Source organism: Grus americana, chromosome 12 (assembly GCF_028858705.1).
Source record: "Grus americana isolate bGruAme1 chromosome 12, bGruAme1.mat, whole genome shotgun sequence".
NCBI classification, from domain to species: Eukaryota; Metazoa; Chordata; class Aves; order Gruiformes; family Gruidae; genus Grus; species Grus americana.
Genome location: NC_072863.1, coordinates 15,040,481 through 15,067,469, shown reverse-complemented (window position 1 = coordinate 15,067,469; position 26,989 = coordinate 15,040,481). Strand labels below are relative to the sequence as shown.

General features: G+C 40.7%; 1 protein-coding gene across 2 annotated transcripts; it reads left to right on the top strand.

Annotated features, from left to right (window-relative positions):
- The first annotated feature begins 17,807 nt into the window (after positions 1–17,807).
- Positions 17,808–26,622, top strand: IDS (iduronate 2-sulfatase). Of its 2 annotated transcripts, XM_054839877.1 has the most exons (9): positions 17,810–17,988; positions 18,719–18,855; positions 19,433–19,610; positions 20,542–20,630; positions 21,858–22,058; positions 22,672–22,842; positions 23,505–23,631; positions 25,141–25,314; positions 26,006–26,622. In XM_054839877.1, the coding sequence occupies exons 1-9, from the start codon at positions 17,850–17,852 to the stop codon at positions 26,506–26,508; spliced, it is 1,719 nt and encodes a 572-aa protein (XP_054695852.1). In that variant the 5' UTR covers positions 17,810–17,849; the 3' UTR covers positions 26,509–26,622. The 2 variants fall into 2 exon arrangements, with proteins under 2 accessions (XP_054695853.1, XP_054695852.1); XM_054839878.1 differs by lacking the exon at positions 22,672–22,842 and having other exon boundaries at positions 17,808–17,988.
- The last annotated feature ends 367 nt before the right edge of the window (positions 26,623–26,989 follow it).

Here is a 26,989-nt window from a genome sequence, read left to right as displayed (position 1 = left end):
GGTGAGCACTGTGCATGCGCGGGTCATCGGAGGGCGCATGCGCTCTAAGCAAGACGGAAGCTCTGTCAGTAGCTGGGCTGGGCTCTGACTCGGGCAGGGAGGCGGTGGCCCGCATCTCACCGCGCTGCCCCGCATCTCACCGCGCTGCTCCCTCGTCAGCCCTCCCGGTGGGGGCGGGTCTTGTTTGGGGCAGTGGCTGGTAGGCCGTTCCGCCGCGCCCCACTGGGAGAAGGCAGGGGCGGCTCGGGTCGCTCCCTGCTGAAGACCCCTTTTGGGAGCGGCGCCTGAGGGGAGCCGGGTCGCAAGCGGGGAGATCCCCGCAGTGGTCGGGGGTGCGGAGGCCTTTGGGGCGTGGGGTGATGTATGTTTGGTATTTAGGGAACAGCTCTACTAAAAGTTGTCGTAATCCAGTGCTCACTGAGAAGCGTTTCAAGTATATATTAAAAAACCCCACAAACCCCCAAACAGTTAACTGTGTTTTAGGGAATCAGTATGGCCTTTTCTGGCCGTTTCTGTTGAAAAACGTTTTTGATGGACTAGCACAAATCTGCAGCCTTTACTGGGAAAAAAACCCACCATAGAGTATCAGATTGTGTGGTAGAGAATGGTGTTTCTATCCAGTTCCTTAGTAGACCTAAATTTGTGTTTAGTTTGCTTCAGAAAGCCTGGGTGTGCTAACTGGCTGCTCACGTTCGGACTGTGAAGAGGCTTGCTACAGAGACATAAAGGAACATCCCCTTCTTGCAGCCCCTGAGTCATGTCAGCAATGTTTATCTCGGGTTGTGTTATTTCCTTTTAAATTTATGACTGCATTTCAGAAGTTAAGCACTGAGCTTGGTTATTTTAAAAATACGGGCTTAGATAACCTGTTCTGAATCTGTTCAAGATGTCATATTTCTTACTTGTTCATCTGTGTTTTATCTCACACTTGAGTAAGCTTATACTGTCTTGTATGTGTTCATAGAAATCCTCACCAGCCATTCTTCAAACTATTAGTGAAGCCAAGGCCAGAGGATCTGAAGACAGATTTTGTTTGTGATTCTGCCACATAGTTTCTGCTGCAATTTGTGACATGGCTTTTGTTATATTATAGCATTAAATCACATGTTGTTTGGACACATCATGAGTGTCTGGTTGTCTTCAGGGACATTCCTGTTAACAGACAGTGATATCTGGCCATCATTGGATTGAACGGGCTAATCTTAACGTGAAAATGAAAAATTAACAAGTGCTGCTGGAAGATACTAGGGAAAGTAAGAATTAACACAAGGAGACAGAAGAAGTGGTTTTGGACTTAGGTACGCTACCCACTGTAGGTTTAGCTCCTTCTAGGTGGTAGAAGCTAAGGTAGCAATGGACAAGTCTTGGACAAATATTATTCTTTACTGTCACATCGGAATAACAGCTAGGGATGTGTCCCTCTCAAGCCACCCCTTTTATGGCTGGTTTTCCTTTGTATACTCATACTGGAAACATTCACCTCACTATATTTGTTTAAATGTCCAGCTGATTTTTAGGGCACTGATACGTAATGCTTGTTAAAATTTATCTCCAGAAAATTACTAGGAAATCTCAAAGTGTTGTTTTAAAGGTGGAAAAAAATAGGTTAACTTGTTTATTCAGCATTACCCAGCAAGTTGCCTGAAGAACTAAAAGCAGACTTCATGTGTTATTTAGCTTTGTCCTTGGACTGTACACATGCCCAAAGGAATGCAAAAGTAACATGGAGGAGGAGGCAGTTTTTCCTGCCAGCGTTCTTTTAAACTACATTACTATCCATAATCCCTCTTCTGTGGACATGATTCCAAGAGTTTAGTTCTGGTTTTTTATTGTGGAAACTATCTGTACACTACATTTCCTTATTACTGTAGATATGAATCGATGTGTACAGTAAGAAAAAAGGAAAAATGTATGGGACAAAAGTCCATTCTAAAAAGGCTGAGAACTACTTTTATTGCATATTCTGGAATTGATCACATCAGCCTTTTAAATGTCCTTGCATCAGGATGAATGTTGAAAATTGTGCACATAGTGATTAAATGCTGCAAGAGTGATAAAATACTCAGAAAAAAATTGTCATAAGGAATTGAGTGTATTTCAGAGACACTGAGATCACTTAATTATGTTATGTAGGTACCCTCTTGGAGACAAAATATTAGGTACTAAAAGACTCTTTAGCCAAGCCAGGAAAGGCGTAACAAGAATCAAGGCTGAAGACTTCAGCTAAACAAATATTGGTTAGAGAGGAGAGAGCTGGGGTTTCTTTTGTCTTTTTTTGGGTTTTTTTTTTTTTTTTAAGTGAAAGTAATTAGCTGTTGGAACAAATGACCCTGAGAAACAGGAAATTTTTCATTTTTAAATGAAGTCTGGGTGCCCTTCTGGAAGATACATGCTAATCAAACTCCAGTCAATGAGCTTTACTGTAACAAGGGTTATGAAATTGTATAGCAGATCAGGAGAGATTATCTGATGACTGTATATCAGGATAGATTATCTGATGACTCTTTCTGAACTGAAAATCCCCATAGGTCCTCACTAATCAAGATTACATTGCAAGTGAAATGCTAATAAAAGAAAAATTCAATCATCTCTTAAGCTCTGGCTTCTGCAGAAAGATTAAAAAAGGACTGAAAAGTAAATGGTCTAAGCCTTCCTCCAATGCTAACAGGACTGGTAATTTATACCAGCTAAGAAGCTAGGCTTACGTGCAATGTGATTTATTAAATGCCGTAGCTACTTGTAGCCCTTGACAGTATTCATTAGCTAATATGATCTACTCGAAGACATGATTCATCTGGAGATATCCACTGGCAAATTGTAGATACAATTTTAACTCTTTTGGCAACAGCACAAATAGCTGACAGACTTCCACAGCGGGAGCTTTCTGCACAATATATTCAACTGATGAGGCAAGGATATGTCAAAGGCCACAAGAAAGCAAGGACATGCCAGCACAAGTAACAGCAGTGGGGACGGTGTGTGAGGAGATTGGTAAGAAATCAGGATGAGAGAGAAGCATGAAAACATGGGAAGGGAGAGGGAAGGGCGAGGGAAAGGAACTGAAGGGAGAGGGATTGGCAATGTCCAGAGACTGGCAGGATGAAATGTGCCCATATGATAGGACCTGTGGCAGGGCAGTACACAAGCTTCTAAGGAACCAAAGAATTACCAGGGTTAAAAAATGTGAAACTAGAACCTTGTTTTTCATTTTGCATTTTCAAAAGTTGAGCCTTACTAGTTTGGAAAAGAGAACAATTATGCATAAAGTATTTATCCAAGATAAAATACACCTACTGCAATGCATAAAGAAGCTACTAGACTAGACTAGCTACCTGTAAGCATTATCCTCAGCCAGATGAAATCATAAAACAAAGTCAAAATAATATTAACAGGGAATTAACTTGAGAACTGTTAATAATTCAAAAGTCTAATAAAGCAGCATGCCATTTCTAAGAATATTCATGAAGGTCTGTAGGAGTAAATCAAGAAAGATTTCTTCCGCAGTTACAATGTTTGGCTGACTGCCCAGGCAGCAAAATAATTCCTACAAGGGACAAAGAACTAGGAAAGAAATCCCTCGTTACAGGAAACTTGATAGAGACAAAGCTAAAAAAAAAAAAAAAAGGAATAACTAGACAGAAAGAAACCAGCTCTTTGCTGTTGGACCCAAACTATAGGTGCCACAGCTGAGAGAACCTCCCACTCACTTTATCTGCTTTTTCCCCCAAAGAAATACATAGCAGATTTAGCCCCCTATAAGACAGTAGAGTTTTCTCCCTTCACTCTTCCAGAGGAAAAGTTAAGATCTGGCTGCTTAGCAGCTGCTGTCGGATCTGACAAACATGCTGCGTGACATTTTTCTGCCTGTAAAATACTTTGTTCTCTCTGCAAGCAACAAAGCCGTGCTGTGCAGGGGGGACGCAGCGAGCACAGAAAAGATGGTGCAAGGAAGGACTTTGCAGGCAGGGCTGGGATTGAATAGGGGCCCCAGAGGTCTCCCTGGGGTGCGACCCTGCATGTGTGGCACAGACACACACATCCACACGTACAGCAGTGCCTCCCGCTGGGTCCCAGCTTCCCACCCTCACCTAGGGACATACAGCCCGTGGTGTCCCTGGTGGCAAAGGCTGTCTTCCTTGCACTCATCCTTTTCACCATCCTGCTCACCCTCTATGTGATCCTCTGTTATGTTTGTAGGGATAAGGACAAAGACTACGTCTGAGCATGAGCCGGCTATGCTGGGAGGCTGGAGCCAGCGCCAAGCCCAGGGCTGACAGGTACCGGGTGCTGGGGCTGTGTGTTTGTGTGCACCTGTGTGTACATACCCAGTGAAATCACTGTCGCACACTGCCTGGTCTCGCAGCTAACAACTTGTAGTGAGTGGTGTTTCTGCTCAGAGCCAAATTAAATGGTTTTGTTTTCTTCTGCCTGGCTGGTACGTTTCTTTAAGTGGCTTTTAACTTGCTCAAATGGTCTTTTTTATTTTATTTTATTTGCATCTGGGAAGTTTTATACAGTATGGTGACTTCCATTCGCAGGACTGCTGTGGGATTTCAGACCCAAGCGAGACAGTACAAAGTAGTTTGAGATGTGGATAGTGCAGGATATGTGTTCATTTTGTTTGTGCCTTGTGAAATGAAAACCAAAATGACATGATATGCAGACAGAAGACTCTGATGTTCAGCTCCATCCAGCAGTTCACCTTCAGGTAAATCTAACAGCATAGAAATGAAAATTATTTATTTTCCTGATCTCAGCAATTAATCCACCCATTCCTTCACAATGCGATCCAAAAGTTTATAGTGCTGCAAGAAAACAGCTGATACTTTATAGTAAAAGCTGTGTATTAGAGTAGGTAATGAGAAAACAACAGCAATACCTTTGACCCCTAGATAAGTCAAACAATCTGCCTTTCAATTCTAACTTGATTGCTTTGAGATTTAGGATGATCTGTTTGCCCTTTTTCTGGATCGTAGGAGATCTGATATTAAAAGAGATATTTTTGTATTAATTATTATATCCTAATTTTTTACCCCTTAAATTGGATGTTGAAGCTGTGACTTTCAAATAACCTGAAACCGTTACCCCATCATTAGCCATGATTAAATTCCTGTTAAATTCATGGTTAAACTCAGATGACATACTTTTGTAGTGTTACCTCAGGAAAGCTAGGGCTAAATTTTTGGCTTGAAGTCAAGTTACTGGTAATGGGGATTTTAGGGGCTTTCTCCTGTCTTTTGGTGGTCTCAGGTTTCTTGATTGCTATGGCTAGATACAACACTTGTGAGGGTGATGTTGAGGAGAGTTGGGCAGCAAATTAAAACCAAGGTGTTGTCTGAACTTAAAGAATTTTAAGATTTCTCTTTAGTTCATCAGTTTTATGGTGATTTAAGGGTGGGAAGAAGAATACAGGGAAGTGATAAAAGAAGCAGCAAGTCATCTGCTTTCTGTTAAGACTTCCCGTCTACTGCTGGTTCGGACTTGAACACTAGGAATTGAACTGAATCCCCTGAGATAGTTTAAGTTGGAAACCAAAAGACATTTTGTTTTCATTCTATTTATCTAGTTCTTCAAATGAGTTCAAAAAGTCATACAGAGTGTGTATTTTATAGTAAGTGCCATTACTGCTTTCGTATTCTTATTCTGCTTAAAAAATATAAACCAGGAGGTTCCCTATGCTTGCCTGGCCAAAATTAAGTGAAGGGGAAAAAAAACTGAATCAGCTTTCTAATTTGTCAAGCTTGCTTTTCTGTTGACAGTCAGCCTTGACTCCTTTTTGACATACCTTATAATTCATGTATCCTGTTTGCTTTACAGACTCCTCAAAGTGTCAATGGTAGATGACTGGAATACAGTACCATTTAAAGGGAGGACAGCAGTTCAGTAATAATTGACTTAGGTGACTGACAGCATAGCCATGAACTGTTTCTAGGATCATCTTTCATGGTCTGTGACAGAACATCAAATTGTTTACAAAGACAAGTCTCCAGGTTTGAAAATCCCCATTTGAATTTCTGTTGATTTTACTGTAGGCCTTACTGTTAACGTTTATTCACAGAATAAACAGAGATTGACTGGTAATTGACAAAGAAGAGATTGCTCAATCTATTATAAAATCTTTAGACCAGCCTGTAATTTCACACGGTTAAAACCAGTTAAATAATATCTACACAGATGTTATTGTCATTGACATTACACGCAGCTGCTTAGTTTTGAAAGTACGGCCTTCAGTTTCAATCTAGATTTCAATAATTTCTGTAAGAATATTGTTTTGTGTCCTATTTGGGAAGTTAATTTAAGTGCAAAGGCTTTAAATAATTCTATTTGCATCTGTCTATTGGGTGTTGTGCCCCTAAACTAATATCCTCCAGCCTGAAACCTATTTGTAGAGTTGTAGTTGAGTCACCAAGTTGCTGTTGATATTAATGCCAACTAGGATTATGATGTGAAGCAAATTATACTACTAAAACACCTATGAGTTTCGTAAGCTGTCCTGCTAGTGGGATGCTAGAAAATGCATTGTTGTGCAGCTATTTGGCCAAAGCAGGATTTGACATAATGTTTTGACATCACCTGCAAAAGATGTGTCTGGTTTAATGATATATACTCTACTTTTCCATCTTTCCAACTGTTCAGCTAGTTTCACTCATTACTTGCCTTCCTGTTGAGAGGAATCTCATTTAAACAAGTCATGTTCCGTGCCCCTTTTCTTATGCAATCTGTCCTTTTCCTGGCTCGCCACAGCTTCAAAGTTACTCATTTTTTATGATGCTCTATGCCTGAGCTTTGTGCCACTCCTTTCCCTTCCACTGTGTTTAGGAGCTGTTGAAATAAAACTGGAAAAGAAGGCATTGGATCATTGCTCTATAAATAAATCCTATCAGTCTCCTAATAATGGTGATTTATCGGAGTCGATGCTTTCCTTGAAGGCTGCCTTAATTCCATTAGGCTTTGATGGTGGATCAGATCATACAAAAATTAATATAATGTTCTATTCTTAAAACCCATGCATAGTATCCAACACAAAACATGACTCTTACTTGCAGTTGTTTAACTTTCAGCCCTATTGTGCTATCAGGCTACTTGGACCAGCTGAACCCATAACGATTTAAGGAAGTTCCATAAATTTCTCAGAGGAGATATGATTCTGAGAAAAGAAGGAAGTGACCTCTTCACGAAGACACCAACAGATACATTTAGCTCTAAGAGACAAAGGCTGTTTAAGAGAGCTCCAGCCAGACAGAAAACTGAATAAACTAGATTTTTGCTGTCATATGCACAGGGAAGTGTTAAGAGATGCTATCAACCTTAAAACAGTCTGAACAACCTGCAAGTTTCCTAGGCCCTCCTCTCATACCAAATCAGTGCTATGAGTGCCATAGCTAATACATCTGCTGGTGTCATGAGTGTTTAGAATTATGGATACTTACAGTGACATCCCAATTGTCATTGAAGCAGCGTGATTTTCTCTTCTTGTGTTTCAAACTTTTGGCATAACTCCTCTGCCAGATAATTTGTCAGGTCTCTACAGCATTGGAGATTTCAGTACATAGTGACCAACAAACTAACCCCACAGTAGCTTTATGCTTTATGGTGATTGAAGTGGGAGCCCAGTATGGCTCTTATAAAAATCCGTGGTAGTGGTATCCTTATTGACTCGAAGTCAAAGTGAGGTCTGTTTTCTATTAACTGGAGGTCACAGGTCAACCTGACCTGGGTTTAGATTTCTTTAGTTTGACCAGTATGCTATATTCATCAAGTATTTTAGGTGATATTTTCTTCATTATTTAAAAGTAAACAGATACAGGAACTAGTGAGATTTGATTTTTGCTTCTTTTCATGGCTTTTTCAAACACTGTCACTATGTGACTTCTTCGTTGATATTCTTGTCACCTCCCTTGGACAGTTTGGGTTTTTTAATCGCTGTTGAACTTTGTCTATTCAAGTTAGCACAGTGCTGATTTTCATATTTTCTTTCAGCTTACACTTTGTTCTTGTTTAATTGCCAAAAGTCATCCAAATTCTAAACACAACTAACCAAAGTGCAGATTTTCTGCCCTGCAGTAGTTTATTCTATGACTAGAATTTAGCAAATAGTTTTTTAAATAGCAAAGCATCACATTTCTTTGCTATTTTAAAAATTTTTCATGTCTATCATTACCGAAAAATGTATCTGCACAAGAAATGTCCTTATATAAATAAAAAAGAGAATATTTACTTTGCAGTATTTTTGAATAAGAAATTGTATAAATTTACAGTTGGGGAAAAATGCATGAAGTAGTTTATATAATAGAAATACAGCATCTCTTTCTTTTACCTTTAAATGTTGCATTTAATTGTAACACAGTCAACTAAGACTGATTTACAGGTAGAATATTTGATATAAAATTCCCATGGATTTGGTATAAAATTCATTATGTGGTTGACTAATACCATCACCTTAGTCCAAAACAAAGTAATTTAATTCTATAATTTGTGTTCTTATCATTGAAAAATATAGAGGTGTTTAATATGAGGTTTCTAAGTAATTAAAAAATTGCAGTACAATTCTGCTTGTCTTTTCTCTAAATTTGCTATGATTTTTGTTAACTTCCACTCCACTTCTACTTGATCAGTCCTGCAAGTTATGAAGGGAAGGCAATTTGAGCTTTACCTTGACCTGATAATTCATGTGAAAAGACTGACTTGCCAACTGTTAGGAAAATGAGGAGCTCTTGTCCTCACTAAACATTTGTATCTTAACTAAGGAAATTGCACTAGGAATGGAACCTTTCCCAAGAAGGACAAAGTCTGTGAGTTAAAAGAACTGTTCGTGCCTATCGTATTATGACTAGGGAAATTGAGGGGAGTTTTGCGTGCAACACTATGCTTCTAACTACTTACGCTGCTCCTTTTTTAAGTAAAGGCACCTAGTAATTTTACCTAAAGGATTCAGATTAATAACTTTAGAATTGACAAAGGTCAGGTGTTCCAAGAATCTCAAGGATCTGCATGTCCAGATAACACTGACTTCAAATGAGATTTCTGTCCATGACTCCTCTGGGCTTCTTTCAGAAGTCAAGCCAGATAGCACAAGATAAATGCTTAAATACCACCAAATCAAGTAACAGGTTTTGGATTTTGTATACAAGAGGTGAGTTCAGTTCAGCATGTCTTGCAGCAGTGTAGTAATTTGCAGTAGTATAGCACGTGGGTTAAAATACTGGCACCCTGATGTAGAAACATTGTACAACATATACTTTGGCCAGTGATGCAGGACAATGATAAATCAGGCTTCATCTTATCAGTAATTGGATATAACGGCTCCTTCTGCAATGTATTCAAGCAAAAGGATCGCGTTAAATGCCAATATGATTGTGGCAAATTTACATGGCTTTTACAGAGATAAACCACTAACCAGCTACTTGCTGCATTTTATTCTTTGACAAGGGCCTACTTATATCTCACCGCATTGAAAAGACACACAAAAATATCTAAAAATAATACAACTCACTTAAGTCTCTGATGTTTCAGCCATGAAGCAAGAAACCAATTGTTAACAAAATTGGATGGGAGACAGGGAATGAAAGTGAACAAGATCAAAGAGATGGGCTTTTTTTTTTTTTTTTACCTTGGTTTTAGGTCTGAGATCTTGCAAGATGACATTTCGGAATCATCTAGGAGCTGCCCAGATTAAATACAAGAGAAAAATCAGAAAGCTCTGGCTCAATGGTCCAAAGAGGAGTGTTGGATTACCAAGTCCAAGCTCCCAAAGGATGCCTAAGTAAGAGGATAGGATGAGGTGATTTATCTTCCCTGGGCTTTTAGCTTTACATAAGTCTATCAGGCATTTGTTTTTTAACTTGTATTGTTGTGAACATGTTTATATCTTCAAGAAAGAAATGTAAGTATTTTAAAGCATTGGTATTCTCACACAGCCAAGCTGTTGCAAAGCAATCTTCAATGACATGATCACATGCTGGTTTTCCCTACAGGATTCCTTCAGTAAGTTGGAGTTGTCTAGTGAAGCATCACCTTGTGTATGCTTTTGTTGCTGAAGGTGAAAGGTGTCCTGTGGAGGAGTCAAGGAATTTCAGGAAGAGAAAGAATATCCTCCTTTAAGGCAATTGAATCTTACTCTCTATCTGTGAGAACAAATCAGGCTTTGCTGGTCATTTTTCTCCCCACCTTGTATTCCTTAATCACTGGGTATCTGTGGTTTTGATCCTGGGACCTAGTCCACTCACACCTGCAGTAGTAGTGATGAGGAGCTATGCTCAGTCAAACCTGTACTACAGGGTTATGTAACAACAAGAAATTTGGAAAATCAGGTTCCAGGTGGACAAAATAAGTAACCACGATTTTAGGTTCTAGATGGGCATGATAAGTCATCACAATTAGGGCCATAATCTGTTTGTCTCCCATTTCTCCCTGTTCTTTAATCCCACCCTTTTATCAAAGGGATGAAATCTTCTTAGTGAAGAAACAAACACATCTGTGCTCAGAGTATTGAAATAGGATGAAAGCTTAGCCTCCAGTTGCCTCCACACTCCCTGGCCTGCTAGCTTCCAAAGGCAGACAGGAGCATTGTGCATGAGGCAGCACTGCAGAAGGGGTAACCATATCACAACTGCTCCCTCCTTAGCAGCTTGATTCTGTGCCTCCCTTGTGCTGCCCTGGAGCAGCAGAAAATTTTGCTCAGCTGAAGTTGGAGTTTCTGCCAAGCATGTGCAAGGTGGTTTCTATTTATTTTTAAGAGAAGGCTTGTAACATTATCATGTTCATGAAAGTTGACAGCTAGATCAATACTTATTTTTGGTTGCTGATGCTTATAAAGTTACAATTTATGTTCAGTTTCACCTTTTAAGACCTGCAGGGGCTTTGTCTTTATTTTACTCCCCTGGTTTTCCTGTTAATTTCTGATGGATTTTGGAGTTTTCATATCCTGCTGCTCCCCACTATCACTATGGCTACCTCCTCCCAGCAAATCTGTTTTCCAAAGCTCATTGCTGCTGGAGCATTTCAAAGCAAAGGTGACTCATGAGTTACATTTTGTGAATTAACATGTGAAAGTCCTTTATGTAAAAAATTATCAGAGATATTATTTCACTTGAACAAACACATACTAGAACACACTTGTGTCTTTGTGGTCACCTGAACTTTTTGGATGCTATTGACAAATTATGGTAAAAAGAGTGTTTGGAAAGGGCATACTAGTTTGAGCTGTTCATCAAACAGCTCTTGCAAAACACCTTTGAGTCTCATTGACTCAAGGGAAAATGATGGTATCCAGAAAGGACTAGTTACCTTGCTGAAGTGTCATGCTTAAAAGCACTGAGTAAACTCAGCATGGGGCCTTTGGGATCCAGTACACTGACAGCTGTTATGGTTAGAGATCAAGGATGCAGGTTAGACAGGAAAAATCTTTGAGGTTTTTCTGCTTTTATACTAACAAAAGAATGAAATGTAGAATCATTATTTTGGTAACCAGACACAAGCTATTCCATCCTGCAGTCACTCTCAGGGTAGTACCAATTTCTGAATACATTGTGGATTGTATCTTGATGTGTTACATATCGAATTGGGAAAGTGGCTGTTGTGGAAATGTGGTTCTCAAGAATTTTTCTTCTGGTTGACCAGATAGCCTGCTGCGGGGCTTGTGGAGTCATATCTGGCACACTGATGGGATGCTTCTGGAGGTACGGGCCACTTTCAGCACATGAAACTGTTACTTATGGGTAGCTGTAGATCAGCTTGTATGGTCTTGCGAATCAGAATTTGTAAACTACTGGCATAGTAACAGAACCAGTCTCCTACCATGTACACAGTAAACTCGGAGCAGTGCAATAAATGTCTACAGTGGCCATGAGCAAAATTTTTTTTTGTAGTTCTGAATCTTCTACCTCACAGATCTGTTTCCTAAGGTGAACTGTGAAGAACGGAGGTAGTAGAGAGAAGACTTTGATCTAGTCAAAAGGCAGTATTACTCACTATTACAATTGCTAGTTCTGTCTCTTGGTCTTACTACTGCTCTGTTTTAGTCAAACATGATAAAAAGTGTCATTAAAAGAATCCTAAAGAGTAGCAACCCTCTGCTAATTTCTAAAAGGCTTTATCCTAACCTTGAGCAATTTTTAATTTTGTCTTGCTCTACCTAATTACAGATCCCTGCTTATCATCCCCTGTGCTTCCGCCTTCATGACACTTGCTTTGCATCCCACAGTTTGCACGTATATGGGAGGCAGGATCCATGTCTTAACAGGAATCACTCTTCTCATGCTTTGTAACTAGAATGACGCTATAGAAAACATCACCTTAGTCAGAGCAAAGTAGTTGTGTACTTTGGTGTCCTTGTCAAATTGCTAATTGCGAGGTTTTAATGTTTGAAATTGAGAGTTGCTTAACAGAAGAAGGTCACCTCCCTGTTAGCAATACTTGAATACTGATGAGCTTATTCACTTCCCCTCTAAGGCAGTTGTAAAAGGGGAATAGAGGGTCAGTTAAATTTCACTATTAACAATAAATGGGCATCTGATTTTTTTTGGTTCTTTTAACCACTGTATTTTGTGACTACACTGAGGACACCATCCAAAATACCCTCTCAAATCTGCAGCAACTATTAATCCAGAATAGCAAACAAAACAGAGTTTGTAAATGTTTAAATAATAGACCAGTCCTTGCCAGGATACCCACGTTAAAGAATTCAGTAGTATTACATGACATCTTGTTTACACATGATTTCCTGTTTGCAGGCCTTATCTTTTTATTGTGTTCACCATGCAACTTGAGAAATTGCCTGTGTCAATGCTTATGTGCATGAAAGTTACTTCTTACAGGCTATGCTGCAGTGTGCTTGCCTGCCCTCACTAAGCACTTGGGACAGTGTGATTTCTTTCAGCATTACCTGAATTGTAGGCAGGAAGGGTCAGGAAGAACTCCAGTTCCTCAATCCACCCATCTCTTTTCTGGCCAGCACATCAGAGACGGAGCTGGTAGTATCTAATTTGCCCCATTTATAGGCCAAACAGGAAATGGGAGAAACAGTGACTGAGGTGTGCCTTTGATTCACTGCTTTTGGTGGTGGTAACAACACCTGCCTTACCTATTGCCCAGTACTCTGAAGTCAGTCTAAACAGTATCTTAGAAACAGCTCTGATACTACACATGCTTGGGAAAACTCATTCTGAGAGATCACCAACCTAGGACTTGGGGGAGAGAGCGAGCATGCTGCAGGTGAGCAGATCTGCATGACTCACTTCAGCCATGGAAAAATGACTGTATATGAAATGAAGGCTTATAATGAGTATTTTTTTTTATTAGAAATGTATTAGCTAAGGCCTAAAATGTATTTTCTAGTGCATAGCTCTGCAGATTAGACTGCCATGACAGACTACAATGGTAGTCATTTATCAAAAGAATGTTAACAAACTGAAAATCTATGCAGATGCCTCTGATACAAAGTTTTTAGCTTATCTTTAAGTGCTAATGTTGACAGACAACTTAAAAGTATGTTTGCTTTGGTTCTGAAAGTAGAGCTATGGAATCTTTCAAAAATAAAAATGCTGTTTGGAGAGGATTTATCAACATTACGGCTCAGTGGTTCAGGCAGCTTCATGTTTGCTATAGATATTTCACTCCCTCACCATATGTGCCAGAGAAGGCTACAGATATTAATGCAGGTATTAATATTTTTAACAGGCCACTCTCATTTTCTTCATAGAAATTGTACAGATATAAATTTCATCAGTCCATAAAACAAAAACAATGCTTTTTTTTAAAAAAAAAAATCAGTTTAGGGATAAATGAATTTGCCAATCAGAAGCTTCCTGTAGTGATTAGTCAAATGATTGGACCTTATGATCTTAAAGGTCTTTTCTAACCAAAACGATTCTGTGATTCTGTGATAAATGCTTTCTATAATACATGAGAAATAAATTATAATCTATTTGTGATTAGTTATATTGGTTCATTGAAAACAACATTGCCCTCTGAGAGTTTGAGTGAACTGATCACAGTGCCCAACCATTTGTTTGTGAAAACCTGCTTTCTTAGAATTCCTGAGTGATGCAGAAAAAAATCCTTAGACTTGCTCATGAATCTAATGTGGTATTTGCAGTTACTTTTTTGAGCCAAATGCAACTTCTGGTGAAATCAGTGGGGAACATATGCAAGGACAAGTTACATACCTGGAGAGCAATGACATCCTTCCTAGGCAGAGCTCAACACCTGGGTTATGTTATATTGCCTGGCCACGTTCACTTAGTCTTAAAAACACACTTTATCATCCTTGTCAGAGGAAACGAAGGACATGAAAACCTGCAAATCTTAGAGTTAGTTTTGATTCCCATCTTGGAAGCTATTCCTTGGCATGTTGTTGTCCTCCATCCAGCTGAAGAGGATCAAAGCCATTTTGCAGCATAGGGAAAGAACAGAGAAAGCCAAGTTGATCACATACTTTGTAAAGCAAAATAAAATTATTTCTCTGATACTAGTATTAATTTCTTTATAACCTATTCCTTAAATGCTGACTTGAGAGGCTGTTACCTATTAGTTTCTTGAGTTTTGGCTCAAGAAGTTTGAACACTAAAAAAGTACAATTTCCAAACAAAACTAATGAAATCCTCCCTTAAACAGAAAGTGTACATGTGGAAACTGTCTTGGAAAGCATCCCCAGGTATGAAAATGCTACTTTATAAGATCTACTAAGGGTGTGATAACACAGCCATTTCTTACAGGGTTGCACTATAGGATTTTTCCCACTAAAAATCTTGCTGTGCTGTATTTTTACCATGTTTTAATGTGGGTCTGTCTTAGAAAATAGTTGATTTTAAGATATTTAGCTGTGATGTTGGTAGCCTCATCTACATTACTAACACTTATGCAAGTGCTGCTGTAGACCCCCAAATCTTCAGTATATGCCTCAGCAGATTGCTAAGATGTCAAATGGTCAGATTTGGTACTCGGTGGTGGTGGTAGGTGGAGGAGGCTGACATTCATAAGGGCTTCTGGGACATTGGGCAGAATGATGAAGGAGGAGTGTTGTACAAGGTATCTCCAGTTTGGGCGAGGTTTAGGTTTAGCCTTCCCTGTTACGCTCCTGACTCATCGCACCCAATACAGTAGTGGTTTAGTTCAGGAGATGAATGACAGGCAGCTCAGATGCCCATACATCCGGGGTGGAGTGGACATCAGAGCTGTGGGACCAGTTTCTCAAAGACATACTATTAGGGCTGTAATTTCAGCGTCTGCAGTAATTCACCTGGCATCATCCCAATTTGCTTTTTAGCATCAGAACTTGTGTGCTGTTTGAAAAAGAATTTTTCTGTGTAATTTGTTCTTCTAGTGGACTGAACTTAAGGTGATTGCTAAGTACTCATGTGAGGCAAACCAGGAAATCCATATCAAGTACCACTTAACGTATTTGCATTTGAGAGAGGCAAGTGTTACGGTAATTAAATGCATGTGCAATAGCGAAATAATTCCTTGGCTTTTTCCATAAAAAATCTCCAAATGAAGAGCAGAGAAGTGTCACTTGGGGATGCACTGTTCAATAGATTTCCAGCAGCTGATCTATGCTAGGAGAGTTGCTGATACCTGTGAAATACACTGCTTATACACAAAATTAATTCCAAAATATGCAATCATCAAATACACTGAATAATATTCATGATCTGGTTGCATGGCATGTACTCTGTAGTAACTGAATTTGTAGTAACAGGGTTCTTGATTGGATTCAAGCATTTCCAGTGCATGTAGAAAGGAAGCGTAAGATCCACGTAAAAATAAACTGCACTGAAATAGTTTAGAGAAAGTGTACATGCCTTGTGTGTATTGGAGGTGCTGTATGAGCCACCAACACAGCAAGTGTGCAGGAGATCCAACCTCCCTGAGAAGAGCTTGGCTTATTAAGTGCGTTCTCCAGTTGATATGCACATGCACAATATGTCCAACATCTCAAGAAGGCATCAAGTTTTGTGCATGCTTTTTGCTATTTATGCAGTGGACATGCTGTGAATTAATTGTGTCAGGTAAATCTACTGTCTTACCTCTGAGAAAGCAGCAGGGTATGCAGAAATCCCAGACAAGCCTCCAAAAACTTTATATTCCCTTTGAATAAGATTTCTAGGTGGGGAAAAAAAGAGGAGCATCTAGGAAAGTCTGGACAGTACGACTGTTTTCACGGTGATTTCACTTAGTGCAGATAACTTCAAAGTTGCAGAAATACCACAATTTGCACAATCCCAGCAGCACAGAAGGATTAATCCACTACCTGCCTGCCTCTGATGAGGCAGGCTCTGCTATCTGAACTTTTCACACTCGGCTATCGATTCTCTTTCCAAATGCTAGTCCTCAGTATAAAAAAGGTCACGAATTAAGGCATTTCTGTCTCAGAACTCATGCTGCCAACATTTTAATTTTGATAAGAAAGAGCCACCAACAGAGTCCTGAAGCACAGAAAGAATAAAATTATAGATTCCATCAGAGATGCATTGCTTTTCTGTAAATTGAGGCTTTTTCCCTTATTTTTTTTAATCCTAAAGACATTGATATTTGCCAGCATGTTTTACTGCCATTTGTAGTCAAAGCAGAACCTAACACTTGCTAAAACCAAAAAATGCATATGCCATCACAGGTACCATTGTCATAGTGGTTTTCACATGCGAGTGAGAAGTTGGCTGTATATTTTCAATATTGGTATACTTGTCATCACTTTACCTGCTTGTTAAATGTTTAAGACTTAGTTATAGTCTTTTAATTCTTTTATAATCTTGTGAGCAGCCATATTATACTATCTGGGTCTTCGGTAACCTTACAGTTGTAGATTAGGGAACATGTATAGTTAATAGTGAATTTATGTTGTACAGGAATACTGGCAGTAAATCTGTTCTCTCTTCTACAGTTAAAAATAGAAACCGTGAAAAATTTCAGAGCTTTTTATAAAACTTGTTCTTCCTGAAACTTTAAATATTACAGGGAAAGGGACAATACGCAGCTCTTCTGTCTGCTAAAGGCAAGACTGGCCTTTGAAGAATTGGTCAAAAAGGTGATCAGAACTTCACTGTCCTCTACTGGCCCTCTAGCCGCTACAACAATCAAATTGGGGGGGGGGGGGGGAAGGTCAATTGCGTTGAAAGCAAGGCCCTGCCTGCCCTGTAGGCACAGAGGAGACAGCCTGGGCACAGGTACATAGCTGAGCCGACCCAGGTGACGCTCAGATCTCACAAATGGTAAGTCATAGGCAAAAATACTGAGATGAGAGACTTGCACGCCGCACAGAACGTGCATTCTCACTGATGGCCAACACGAACCTGACCTTGCTAGGTGTTGAGGTAACTGGAAATAGTGTTTGTTTAAAGAAGAATAGTAAGTGTTAATTGGCTGGAGAGCTGATTAACAAATAGGATTAAAGTGAAGTACAACTCTGGGACAGCTTCTCTGAATACTAAATCTTGATTTCCTCATTCCCCGACGTTATTCACATGAGAAGGAAACAGTTGGCAGAACACCATCAAGCATTCCCTTTCCTAGGGAGCTACTGCGGGCTGGAGGTGGCCAAGAACTACCGCAGCTCCCGTGCCCGAGAGCGCTGCCTCGCCAACGGCCGCGGCTGAACCACGCCGGCTGAGATGCGCGGCTCTCCCGCGCTCTTTGCGGCTGGGCTACCGCACCGGCCCTGCCCCGCGGCCCCCTTCGCCCCAGCCGGGGCTCCTGCGCGGCACCACGGCGCCGCCGTGTGGGGGCGCGGGGGAACAGCGCCCTCCCGGCGGCGGCGAAGCCGGTTAGAGCTGGAGGGTTAAAGCCTGGCAGCGGGGCCCCGCCTCCGGGGAGGGCCCAAAGCCGGCCTGCCCGCCCCGCCGCTTCTATGGGACATGGCCGCGGCCTCTCGGTGCTGCGCGGCCGCTTGGCTCTGCCTGCTGGGGCTTCTGCGCGATGCGGTCGCCTTCGCTCCGGAGGCGGCGGCGGCGACCCGTCGGCTCCGCACCCGCAGAGCGGCGGTGGGGCCCCGAGGTGCGGCGGGGCCCCGGGTGGGGCTCGTTCTCCCGGGAGGGCAGGGCCGGGCCAGGCCGGCGGTGGTGGGGCCGGGGCCGGAGCCGCCCCGTCCCGCTGCTGCCCCGGGTTCGGAGGAAGCGGCCGGGCGGGCGCTGGGGCTCGGGGGTTTGGCCTGCGCGGCGTTTTGCCTGGGCTCGGCCTGCTGCTTGGGAGGTTGCTGGCTCTAAACGCCTTCAGCAGTTTATATACTGTTTGAACCGTCGTATAGCTTGCCACCCTGAGAGGGCGTTTCTAAAAATATATGTGTAATTATTTTTTTAAAGTGTTTGATCTGTTTGGAGTAGGATTATGTAGCCTAACAGCATCTGAGCTTTACCTCTGGCTTAACACCCCTTGCAAAGCTGGTAGGGTGTAGAATTCAGTAGTAGAGAGAACTATAAAATGCCTCACCATTTCACACCACCTTTCTGTAGCCAGCTGAAGACAATACGGTGGGAGGAAGCAATGAAATAAGGGAAGTGAAAACCACTGTAGTTCTGTCTAGGCCAAATAAGAATTCCTGCATGTTGAAGGAATTAATCCCGGTATTTACATTTCCTTACAAAGATATTGGATGTTCTTGCTGATTTTATTTATTTAATTTTTTTTCTTAACTATACTGCAGGGTTAAAAACTGATAAATTTGCTTAAAGTAGCCTCTACTTACTGGAGCTCAAGTTAATATATTCCTAATTCTGCTTCTCCGTAGATGGCATGAATGTCCTGTTTATAGTTGTGGATGATCTGCGTCCTGTTCTGGGCTGTTATGGAGATAAGCTTGTGAAATCTCCAAACATTGATCAACTTGCTTCTCAAAGTATTGTGTTCAGTAATGCATATGCACAGGTGCGATAAGTAACTTAATAAAAAATGTTTTCTTCATGCAAAATAATTACTGGTTTTATCACAGTAGGTGTTAGGCAGACCACTGGAAAAAGCAAGTATTTATTAACCTTAAGTATTTCTAGTAAAAATAATAAATGGTTGGGTTGAACTGTACTGTATGAACCTGTCTTTACTGAGGTGAGAAAAATGAAAACAGGGCATTTGAATGATGTTATTTGTATAGCCCTTGGATGAATGTAATGTCACTCAAACATTGTCACTGTAAATGCTGTTTTACTAAATTAGAATTTTTTTTTCCTGCTGTTTATAAAATACTATTTTTTTCCTGTGATGAAATATACAGACTTTTATGAAGGGGCAGCTTATGTGCTAAGCATCACTTTTAAACTCTCAGGACTCAAAATCTCACTAATTGTTCTTTACTTGAATACTTTGCATAGGATGCCTACGTTCCCAGGTTTCTCTCTGCTGAGAAATTAGAAGTTTGAGTCTAATTCTGACTAGGCATGTCATGTTCGTACGTGTGTTTTGGTTTTTTTTCCGAATTGATTCTCTTTTTGGCTGTGTCTCTCCTCAGCAAGCTGTGTGCGCTCCCAGTAGAGTGTCGTTTCTCACTGGCCGCAGACCTGATACTACCCGACTGTATGATTTCTACTCCTACTGGAGAGTACATGCAGGAAACTATTCCACGATGCCTCAGTATTTCAAGGAGAATGGCTACGTGACCCTATCTGTGGGGAAAGTTTTTCATCCTGGTATGGTTTGAATTGTCATCTGCTTAACGTACACATGCTTATCGTCTGTATTCTCACAGACTCTACGTATAAGTATCAACTGTGTGATTGTTGTCTATATTGACAACCTCAATCATAATCATGAGCCAGATTGTACAATGATTGTAGGTTGTCTTTAAATCTTAATTTTAAATCTTAAGGCTTTAGAGATGAATATATTAGATGACTCTTATCTAATGAATATTTTCACATCTTGTCTAGGGAACGTGGGAATAAATGTCTAACATTGTAAAAATATGTCTGGAAGTTGGGTATCTGCTGAAAATGAAATTACTGAACAGCCTTATTCTCTTAGTTCTGCATGTACATGTTTCATGTTTCATAATAGGCTGTCTGTCTGGATCAGGAGATGCAGAATGTATGATTAATACTACCAATTAAATAGGAAATTAGTTCACTAGTTAAAAAGCAGTAACACTACTGAGTTGATAAATAAGTAATGCTGACCCTCTTCTTGGTAGTTCTTTACACCAGAACTAAACTTGCATGGATATATGAACTTTGTTGATAGTAAAGCTAATTAAGGATGTACTTGGAGACTGTTACTTTTCCTGGCTTTTTGGTGGGTTTTTGTTGCTGTTCCCTGAAGTAAGGCTCTTTAAGAGGCTTGAGTCTCCCTTACCAGTAAAAGGTGTATTTCAAGGGATAATGTCTGTCTTAAACTTTTTGACTTTTTTCTTGGGTTTTTTGTTCTGCAGTTGTCAAAGATCATTTGAAATGTTTCTTCATTTAGCATATTAAAAAAAAAAAAAAAAACAAACCATGACAAAAACCCCCTAAAAACCCCACAAAAAGACAACAAACCGAAACTGAAAACAAGTTAAACTTGTGTTTGAGCCCTTTATGGTTCAGTGAACTATTAGAACATTTCTAATGTCTTTACCTTTTTCAGGGGTTTCATCCAATCACAGTGATGACTATCCATACAGTTGGTCCGTTCCACCCTTTCATCCTTCAACTGGGAAATATGAAAACGATAAGGTAAGGGTGATTTGTGGGACCTTAACAAAAAAGGGTTTTCAGGATATAACCAAGTTCTTACTCTGTGGTTTTTGAGACTGCATCCTTGTGCAGGGAAACAACTAGCCAGTTTGATACTCTGTTTTTTAGTCTTCCAAAAGAAGGCCTCTGCAGTTGTCTCATGTTAATTCATGCGCCCATCCTGCAGATACTTTAAGTATTTCTAAATTAGTATTTGGAAACTTAAGTAACTGAGATATAAAAGTACTTGCAAGAAAGAGTGATCTTAATTTGTGTCTAGGTCATGAATTCCTTTATCTGAAAAGTGCAGTTGTCAACTTCCACGCTAACCTTGCTCTGCTTGGTAAGTGACAAAACAGTGTCAATAGGCTTGGTGAACTTAATTCAATAAGGAGCTCGGAACTGAGTGGGTGGAGGTCATAATTAAAATCTTTAATCTGAAATTTTATGATCTGATTCAGTTTTCTAGAATGTTTGTTACTCTTAAGTGTGGCCCAGAAGAATCTGTTTTATGTTTATGCAAACATTGCGATAGCATCATGTGCTGGAGTCTATATGCTGCAGAGCTAGGAGCTCCAGCCGTGAGGCTGCAGACAACCTTGGCGATGCTTTGTTCCTCCATTTACTGCTGAAAAAGACTGGTTTTAGCAACAACAGTATTTGCATTCATGACATACTTTTCTTTATGTTCATTTAGCAACTCTCCCAAACACCCTGCTGAGGCCACCTTTTCCTTGCAACTGTTTAGTCTAATTTCTTTTTCTTCACTGATGATACATCAGCCACTGCTGGCGTTTGCTCAGGAAATAAGTCAGTAGCTGCCAGGCAGCTTTCTAGGAGCTCTTGGGATCAGAAGGAGTAACAATGCATGTATGTAGTGTAACCAAATTCTGCCTGCTTGCCGATAGGTCAGAGATTCTATTCATCATAGAAACTGTGTTTCCTCATGTGATTACATTTGATCTTCTGCCTAGCTTGAGAGAGGATTCTGCTTTTCCATAGACGTGGAAGTTGCATTGTTCAAATTCGGAAGCTGTCTGCTCAGTCATCAATGTACTCGGCACCTTTAGTGTCCATAGAAATTGTGAAATTCCTTTTCGTATCCAATCTGCAGTCTTTTCTTGGTAGAAGGATTGAGAAACAAACTGGTTTGAAAGTTACGGAACAGAGGATTTATTTGCTTTTACAGAAGTTGTAACTTAACTAAGTCTTTCTTTTTTTTAAAAGACTTGTAGGGGAAAAGATGGAAAACTTTATGCTAACTTGGTGTGCCCAGTGGATGTGGCGGAAATGCCTAGTGGTACTCTGCCTGATATTCAGAGCACAGAAGAGGCCATACGCTTACTGAATGTTATGAAAACCAACAAGCAAAAATTCTTCCTGGCTGTCGGTTACCACAAACCACATATCCCACTGAGGTACCCGCAGGTGAGGAAACTGGAGCCTGGAAAGGAACTTAGGCAAGCACTGCTTTTTGTTTTCAAAGCTGTTTCCACAAATGCTTTATTGCTGTTTTTTCTGGAAAACAAGCTGAAAACCAGCCTTGGTTTGGTGTAACTTTAGTAGTTGCCTGTGTTGCATTTATAAATGTTTAACGAGAAGGAGTTGTGACTACTCGGCCGAAAGCCAGGCTTCTACCACCATAGTAGTGACTGCTATTGCATGGAGATAGTGTTCAGCTTGGTGGAGTATGACGTAATGAGGCCTTACAAGATCTTGTACTCTATTCCCTGTTTGAGTTGGTGGCAAAACTCCTACTTGTTTCAGAAGAAGTGATGCTGGACCTTTTATTTCAGTGTTGCCTTGCGATACAGGAGGCTGGTTTTAGGTACTTACTAACTCACTATATTTCAGGAATTGTCTGGGGCCAACAAGCATAGTATTGCTATCTTTTACACTCTGGGGGAGGGGGAGTGAAGCCTTGTAAACTGTGAGAATATTAAAGGGTCATGCAAGCGGAAATGGTTGCTGCTTTACAACACAAAGTTTGCAATAGACCTTAGAGGTGCGGGCAGTCTTTATGTGTGTTTGTATTGTAAAGGAATTTCTCAAGTTGTACCCCTTGGAAAACATCACATTAGCCCCAGATCCCTGGGTGCCTGCGAAACTACCTTCTGTGGCATACAACCCCTGGGCGGATATCAGACAGAGGGATGATGTGAAAGCGTTAAATGTTAGCTTCCCTTATGGACCGCTGCCAGATGACTTCCAGGTAAGCTGTCAGTACAGTGCACTGAAGTGCAGTTCACTGCCTTAACTTGTTCAAATGCAAGGGGAGCAGTCGGCTGCTCTTAGATGCTCCCAGGTATTCGGCAACTGACAGTTTGTAAATACTATGAATTCCCTGCCTTGCACACTGTCTCCTCTAGCTTTGTAGGCAAACCTTCGCTGTAACTGCAGTCAGGCTGGGGGGGTGAGGAGGAAGAGATCAGCCATCAACTAGCAATATTAGTATGCGCTCCTGATTTCTAGATAAGGGAATGTAGCAGCTACCAATGTTGTGTTTGGTTTCATTATCTGAATCTGTTTATGTTTCAAGCCACCACTCAGTGTATCTTTTGCAAGATTTTCCTTGACTTTCCAATGCTTATGCCAAAATAAGGTGCGCTGTCTGGACCCTGAGAGAAGCACAACTGAATGCTTTGCAACAGTTTGATTAAAAGAACTTCTGGGAGATAGATAGAATTTTCTAACTGCCCCCTCCCTGTTTACCTTTTCTAGGACATTAATCAGGCTACAGACACTTAAAAAATAAAGCTTTACAAGTAAAATCTTTTAGTTCCTTTACCTACACATCCACCAACAGGTTCTTCTGTGTGTGTGTCTGGGGAAAAAGCTAACGTTTTTCCTTTCACCTGTTTTCTTAACTTGCAGCGGCAGATTCGTCAGAGCTATTACGCAGCAGTTTCTTACGTGGATATGCAAGTTGGCCTCCTCTTGGATGCTTTGGATGATGTAGGACTCTCAAATAGCACAATAGTAGTTTTTACTGCTGATCATGGTAAACCTTTAAATCTTTCTCCAGCTCACTGTTAATAACTTAATTGTGCAACTCAGTGCTGGCATATTAATCAAGTGTGAGTTTATATAATGTACAGCAGAGCTACCATACCTTGTATATCTCGCTGGTGGGTCTCTAATTAATGGACTGACACAGGCTTCTGTGGCTGCACAGTCCTGTCCCGCTGCAGGCACCTCTCTTTAATCAGGTTGAGGGTTTGCTAGTGAGTGATGAGACTGTCTGCCCGGACACTGGGCTGAGCTTGCTGTATTCCCACCTCCCACCTAAGGAGTGACTCCTGCTGGGAACAGTGCTGTGGAAGGATAGTGACCACTCCTCCCTCCCTTACAATTTGTAGAGAGCCATCTGGTACAGTGGATGACAGGCTTTCTCATTAACTGCTGAAGTGTGTTTTCTTGCACTTGTCATTGCTGCTTGCAGAACAGCCAAACTGATAGCACTATGGCTCCCCCTCATAAATGAGGTCTTGCACACTCTGGATCCTGGTGGTAAAAAAAATAAATCTGAATCATGGGACAAATACCTCAAACATTTAATGTTTGTTTCAATGCTCTAATATTAAAATAACCCTGCATGATCCCTTTAATTGGAGGGTGGCTTAGCTGACTTAAAACAGTTAGGACATGGCTTAACTAAATCAATTTAAAGTCACATTTAGTTAATTTGGGTTGACTTCTGTGAGTGTATGTGTATAAACAAGCCCTTATGAGTTGTAGAGCAATAGTATTAATACTTTTGGTACTAAAATTACTCTAGATGTTCCTTCTGACTTGCCGCTTTGACTTGGACTTTCAGTTGCAAACTGACTTCCTCCTTTCCTTGCTGTGGTTAACTAAACTGTTGGTGTTTCCATGGCTAGCAAAGTGATCCAAAAAGCTCATGTGCGAACATAGCTGTCATAGAGCTCCTTTGTCTTCCCCCAAAGTGAAGTCAGCAATAAATCTGCCTGCAAAGGAAGTCATGTTGGCATCTCTTCCAAGAGGAAGAGGAGAGCTAAAGAGTTTTGATCTCTATTGCTTCCTCGGGGGTAGCGTCCTGATATGGCCGTCTGGCATAGATAGCAGCCTTGGCTCCAAGGGATGGTCAGTTACAATGTTAACAGGAGTATTGGAGAGCTGGCAGCTGCCCAGAACTTAAATGAGTGCTTTGTGGAATTGATGTGGAGACTCTTGCAGGCAATGTGACACACCCCAGTTCTTCTTTTCTGCTGTTTTAATGCTGATTTTTCCTAATTCTAATCTAGAGTAGGGGAAATAAGGAAAGGTGTAGTTATTTCCTCAATAAGAGTATGAAGTTGCAAGATTTAGGTGTCTGTTGAAATAGCTTCCACGTTAGAGAAAAATCTTGTTATATTTGAATACAGATTGTTGTTTGCCTTTTAATATAACCTTGATAACAGACTAGTGGCTTCAACAGCCAGAGTGAAAAAGAAATGACTACTAAATTACAACCCTGTACCTGCTCTGAATTGTATTCTTTGTCATCTAGGATGGTCCCTGGGAGAACACGGTGAATGGGCAAAATACAGCAATTTTGATGTTGCTACCCGTGTGCCGCTGATGTTTTATGTACCAGGAATGACGACTTCCTCTGTTAGTCAAGGAGAAAGGGTCTTCCCCTACCTTGACCCTTTTAGCCATATTTTAGGCTTGGTACCTCAAGGTAAATTTTCAGCATTTATTTTTTGTGTGCAGGGGATTTATGTAGAGGAGAAGTGGTGATGTAGTGATACTTTGCCTGCAGGCAAAGCATGAGTTAGTGTCCTTGACTGTGCTTTTTGCACTAATGAGGAAGAAGGTGGTGAAAGGAATCCTTGGACACAAACTTTTGCTTTGGTTAGATCTGCTCTAGTGGAAACAGCTAGATGTCTGTGTTAACACAGCAGGCAATTTATTTTTGTGTGAAGTAGATGCCTAAAAGGATACTTGACCTATCTTTTGTAGTGGTGGCTGCTGTCATTCTAGCAGTGATTAGTAAACATTCTCTGTGTAGCATCTGTACTTAAAATGGTGGAATTGGAAACTGTTTTGATGGAGGTACACAGTGTTAAACTATTGACATTGAAAAATAACTCTTCAGAAATACAAAGCAAATTCCAAAGTAATGAATATTATTGTCTTGAAGGCTGTACATTTGAGAAACATAAGTACAAAAATGTTCTTGTTAAAAAAAAATACATCCTAAGTGTATAGCCTCTTCAGGGCTAACAGCCACACCTGAATTGCCTTGATTTTGTTACCCAGTACAAAGCACTTTCAATAAAACACAATTATAAGAATAAGTTTCTAAAATGTTCTATCAGTGTCTGTTAAACCATCATGTTCCATAACTTGTATTTCGGTGTTTCTTCTAGGGCAAAGCAAAAAGGTGGTTGAGCTTGTGTCTCTGTTTTCAACACTTGCTGAACTTGCTGGCCTGCAAGTTCCTCCTGTGTGCCCAGAGACTTCGTTTCATGTTGCACTGTGCACTGAGGGGGCAAGCATTGTCCAATACTTTAATGCCTCTGAAGACAAGATGGAGGAAGAGAAGGATGGGTGTGATGACACTTATAGGTGTTTTAATGAAGAACCTGTTGCTTTCAGCCAATATCCCCGGCCTGCAGACACTCCTCAGTGGAACTCTGACAAGCCGAAGCTGAAAGACATCAGAATCATGGGGTATTCCATGCGTACAATTGACTACAGGTATACTGTATGGGTTGGGTTTAATCCTAACATCTTCCATGCTAACTTTGAGGATGTCCATGCGGGAGAGTTGTACATGGTGGAGACTGATCCAAACCAGGATTATAACATCTATAACAATACCTCACATGGTTGTTTCTTCAAAAAAATTCTTGGCTTCCTGAAGCACTAGGGTTCAGAAACTTCTTTGCGTGTGTTCTTGCAACTGAAGTAACGCTTCCTTTTTTGTATAAAACCTTTCTGTTGTACAGAAAACACTTGGATTGAATTAAAATCCTGTTTGTATCATAACAGTAGCTATTGCCTTTGTTTTGTTACAGCCCTTATTACACTGGAGTAGTCAGAGTGAACTTCTGCAGGTGTGTTTTCAAACACAAGCTCACACCACTTCTGAAAGGGCCACACAGGGAATGCGGGCCCATACTGTGAAACATCTGTGTGGTCTTCTGTTCTGTAGTGACTGAAGAATTAAAATTCATTATCTGTGCTGAAACTGGTGGTGCGAAAGGTGGAAAAAAAGAGAAACTTCTGTGTTTGACAGGCTGTGCAGAGAATGTGTGTCAGTAACGGGACCTGTGGTCCTGTCTGCTTTACCTAGGAGGAGACTAGAGGCTGGAGTGGTCAAGGAGACATTTGGTAGTGGTGCAGGACTG

Bases quoted from the DNA above. Each gene is read 5' to 3' on its own strand.
- IDS (XM_054839877.1), top strand. From the start codon at position 17,850: ATGGCCGCGGCCTCTCGGTGCTGCGCGGCCGCTTGGCTCTGCCTGCTG. The intron at 17,989-18,718 runs GTGCGGCGGGGC...GCTTCTCCGTAG, and splicing joins AGCGGCGGTGGGGCCCCGAG to ATGGCATGAATGTCCTGTTT. The intron at 22,059-22,671 runs GTGAGGAAACTG...TGTATTGTAAAG, and splicing joins TCCCACTGAGGTACCCGCAG to GAATTTCTCAAGTTGTACCC.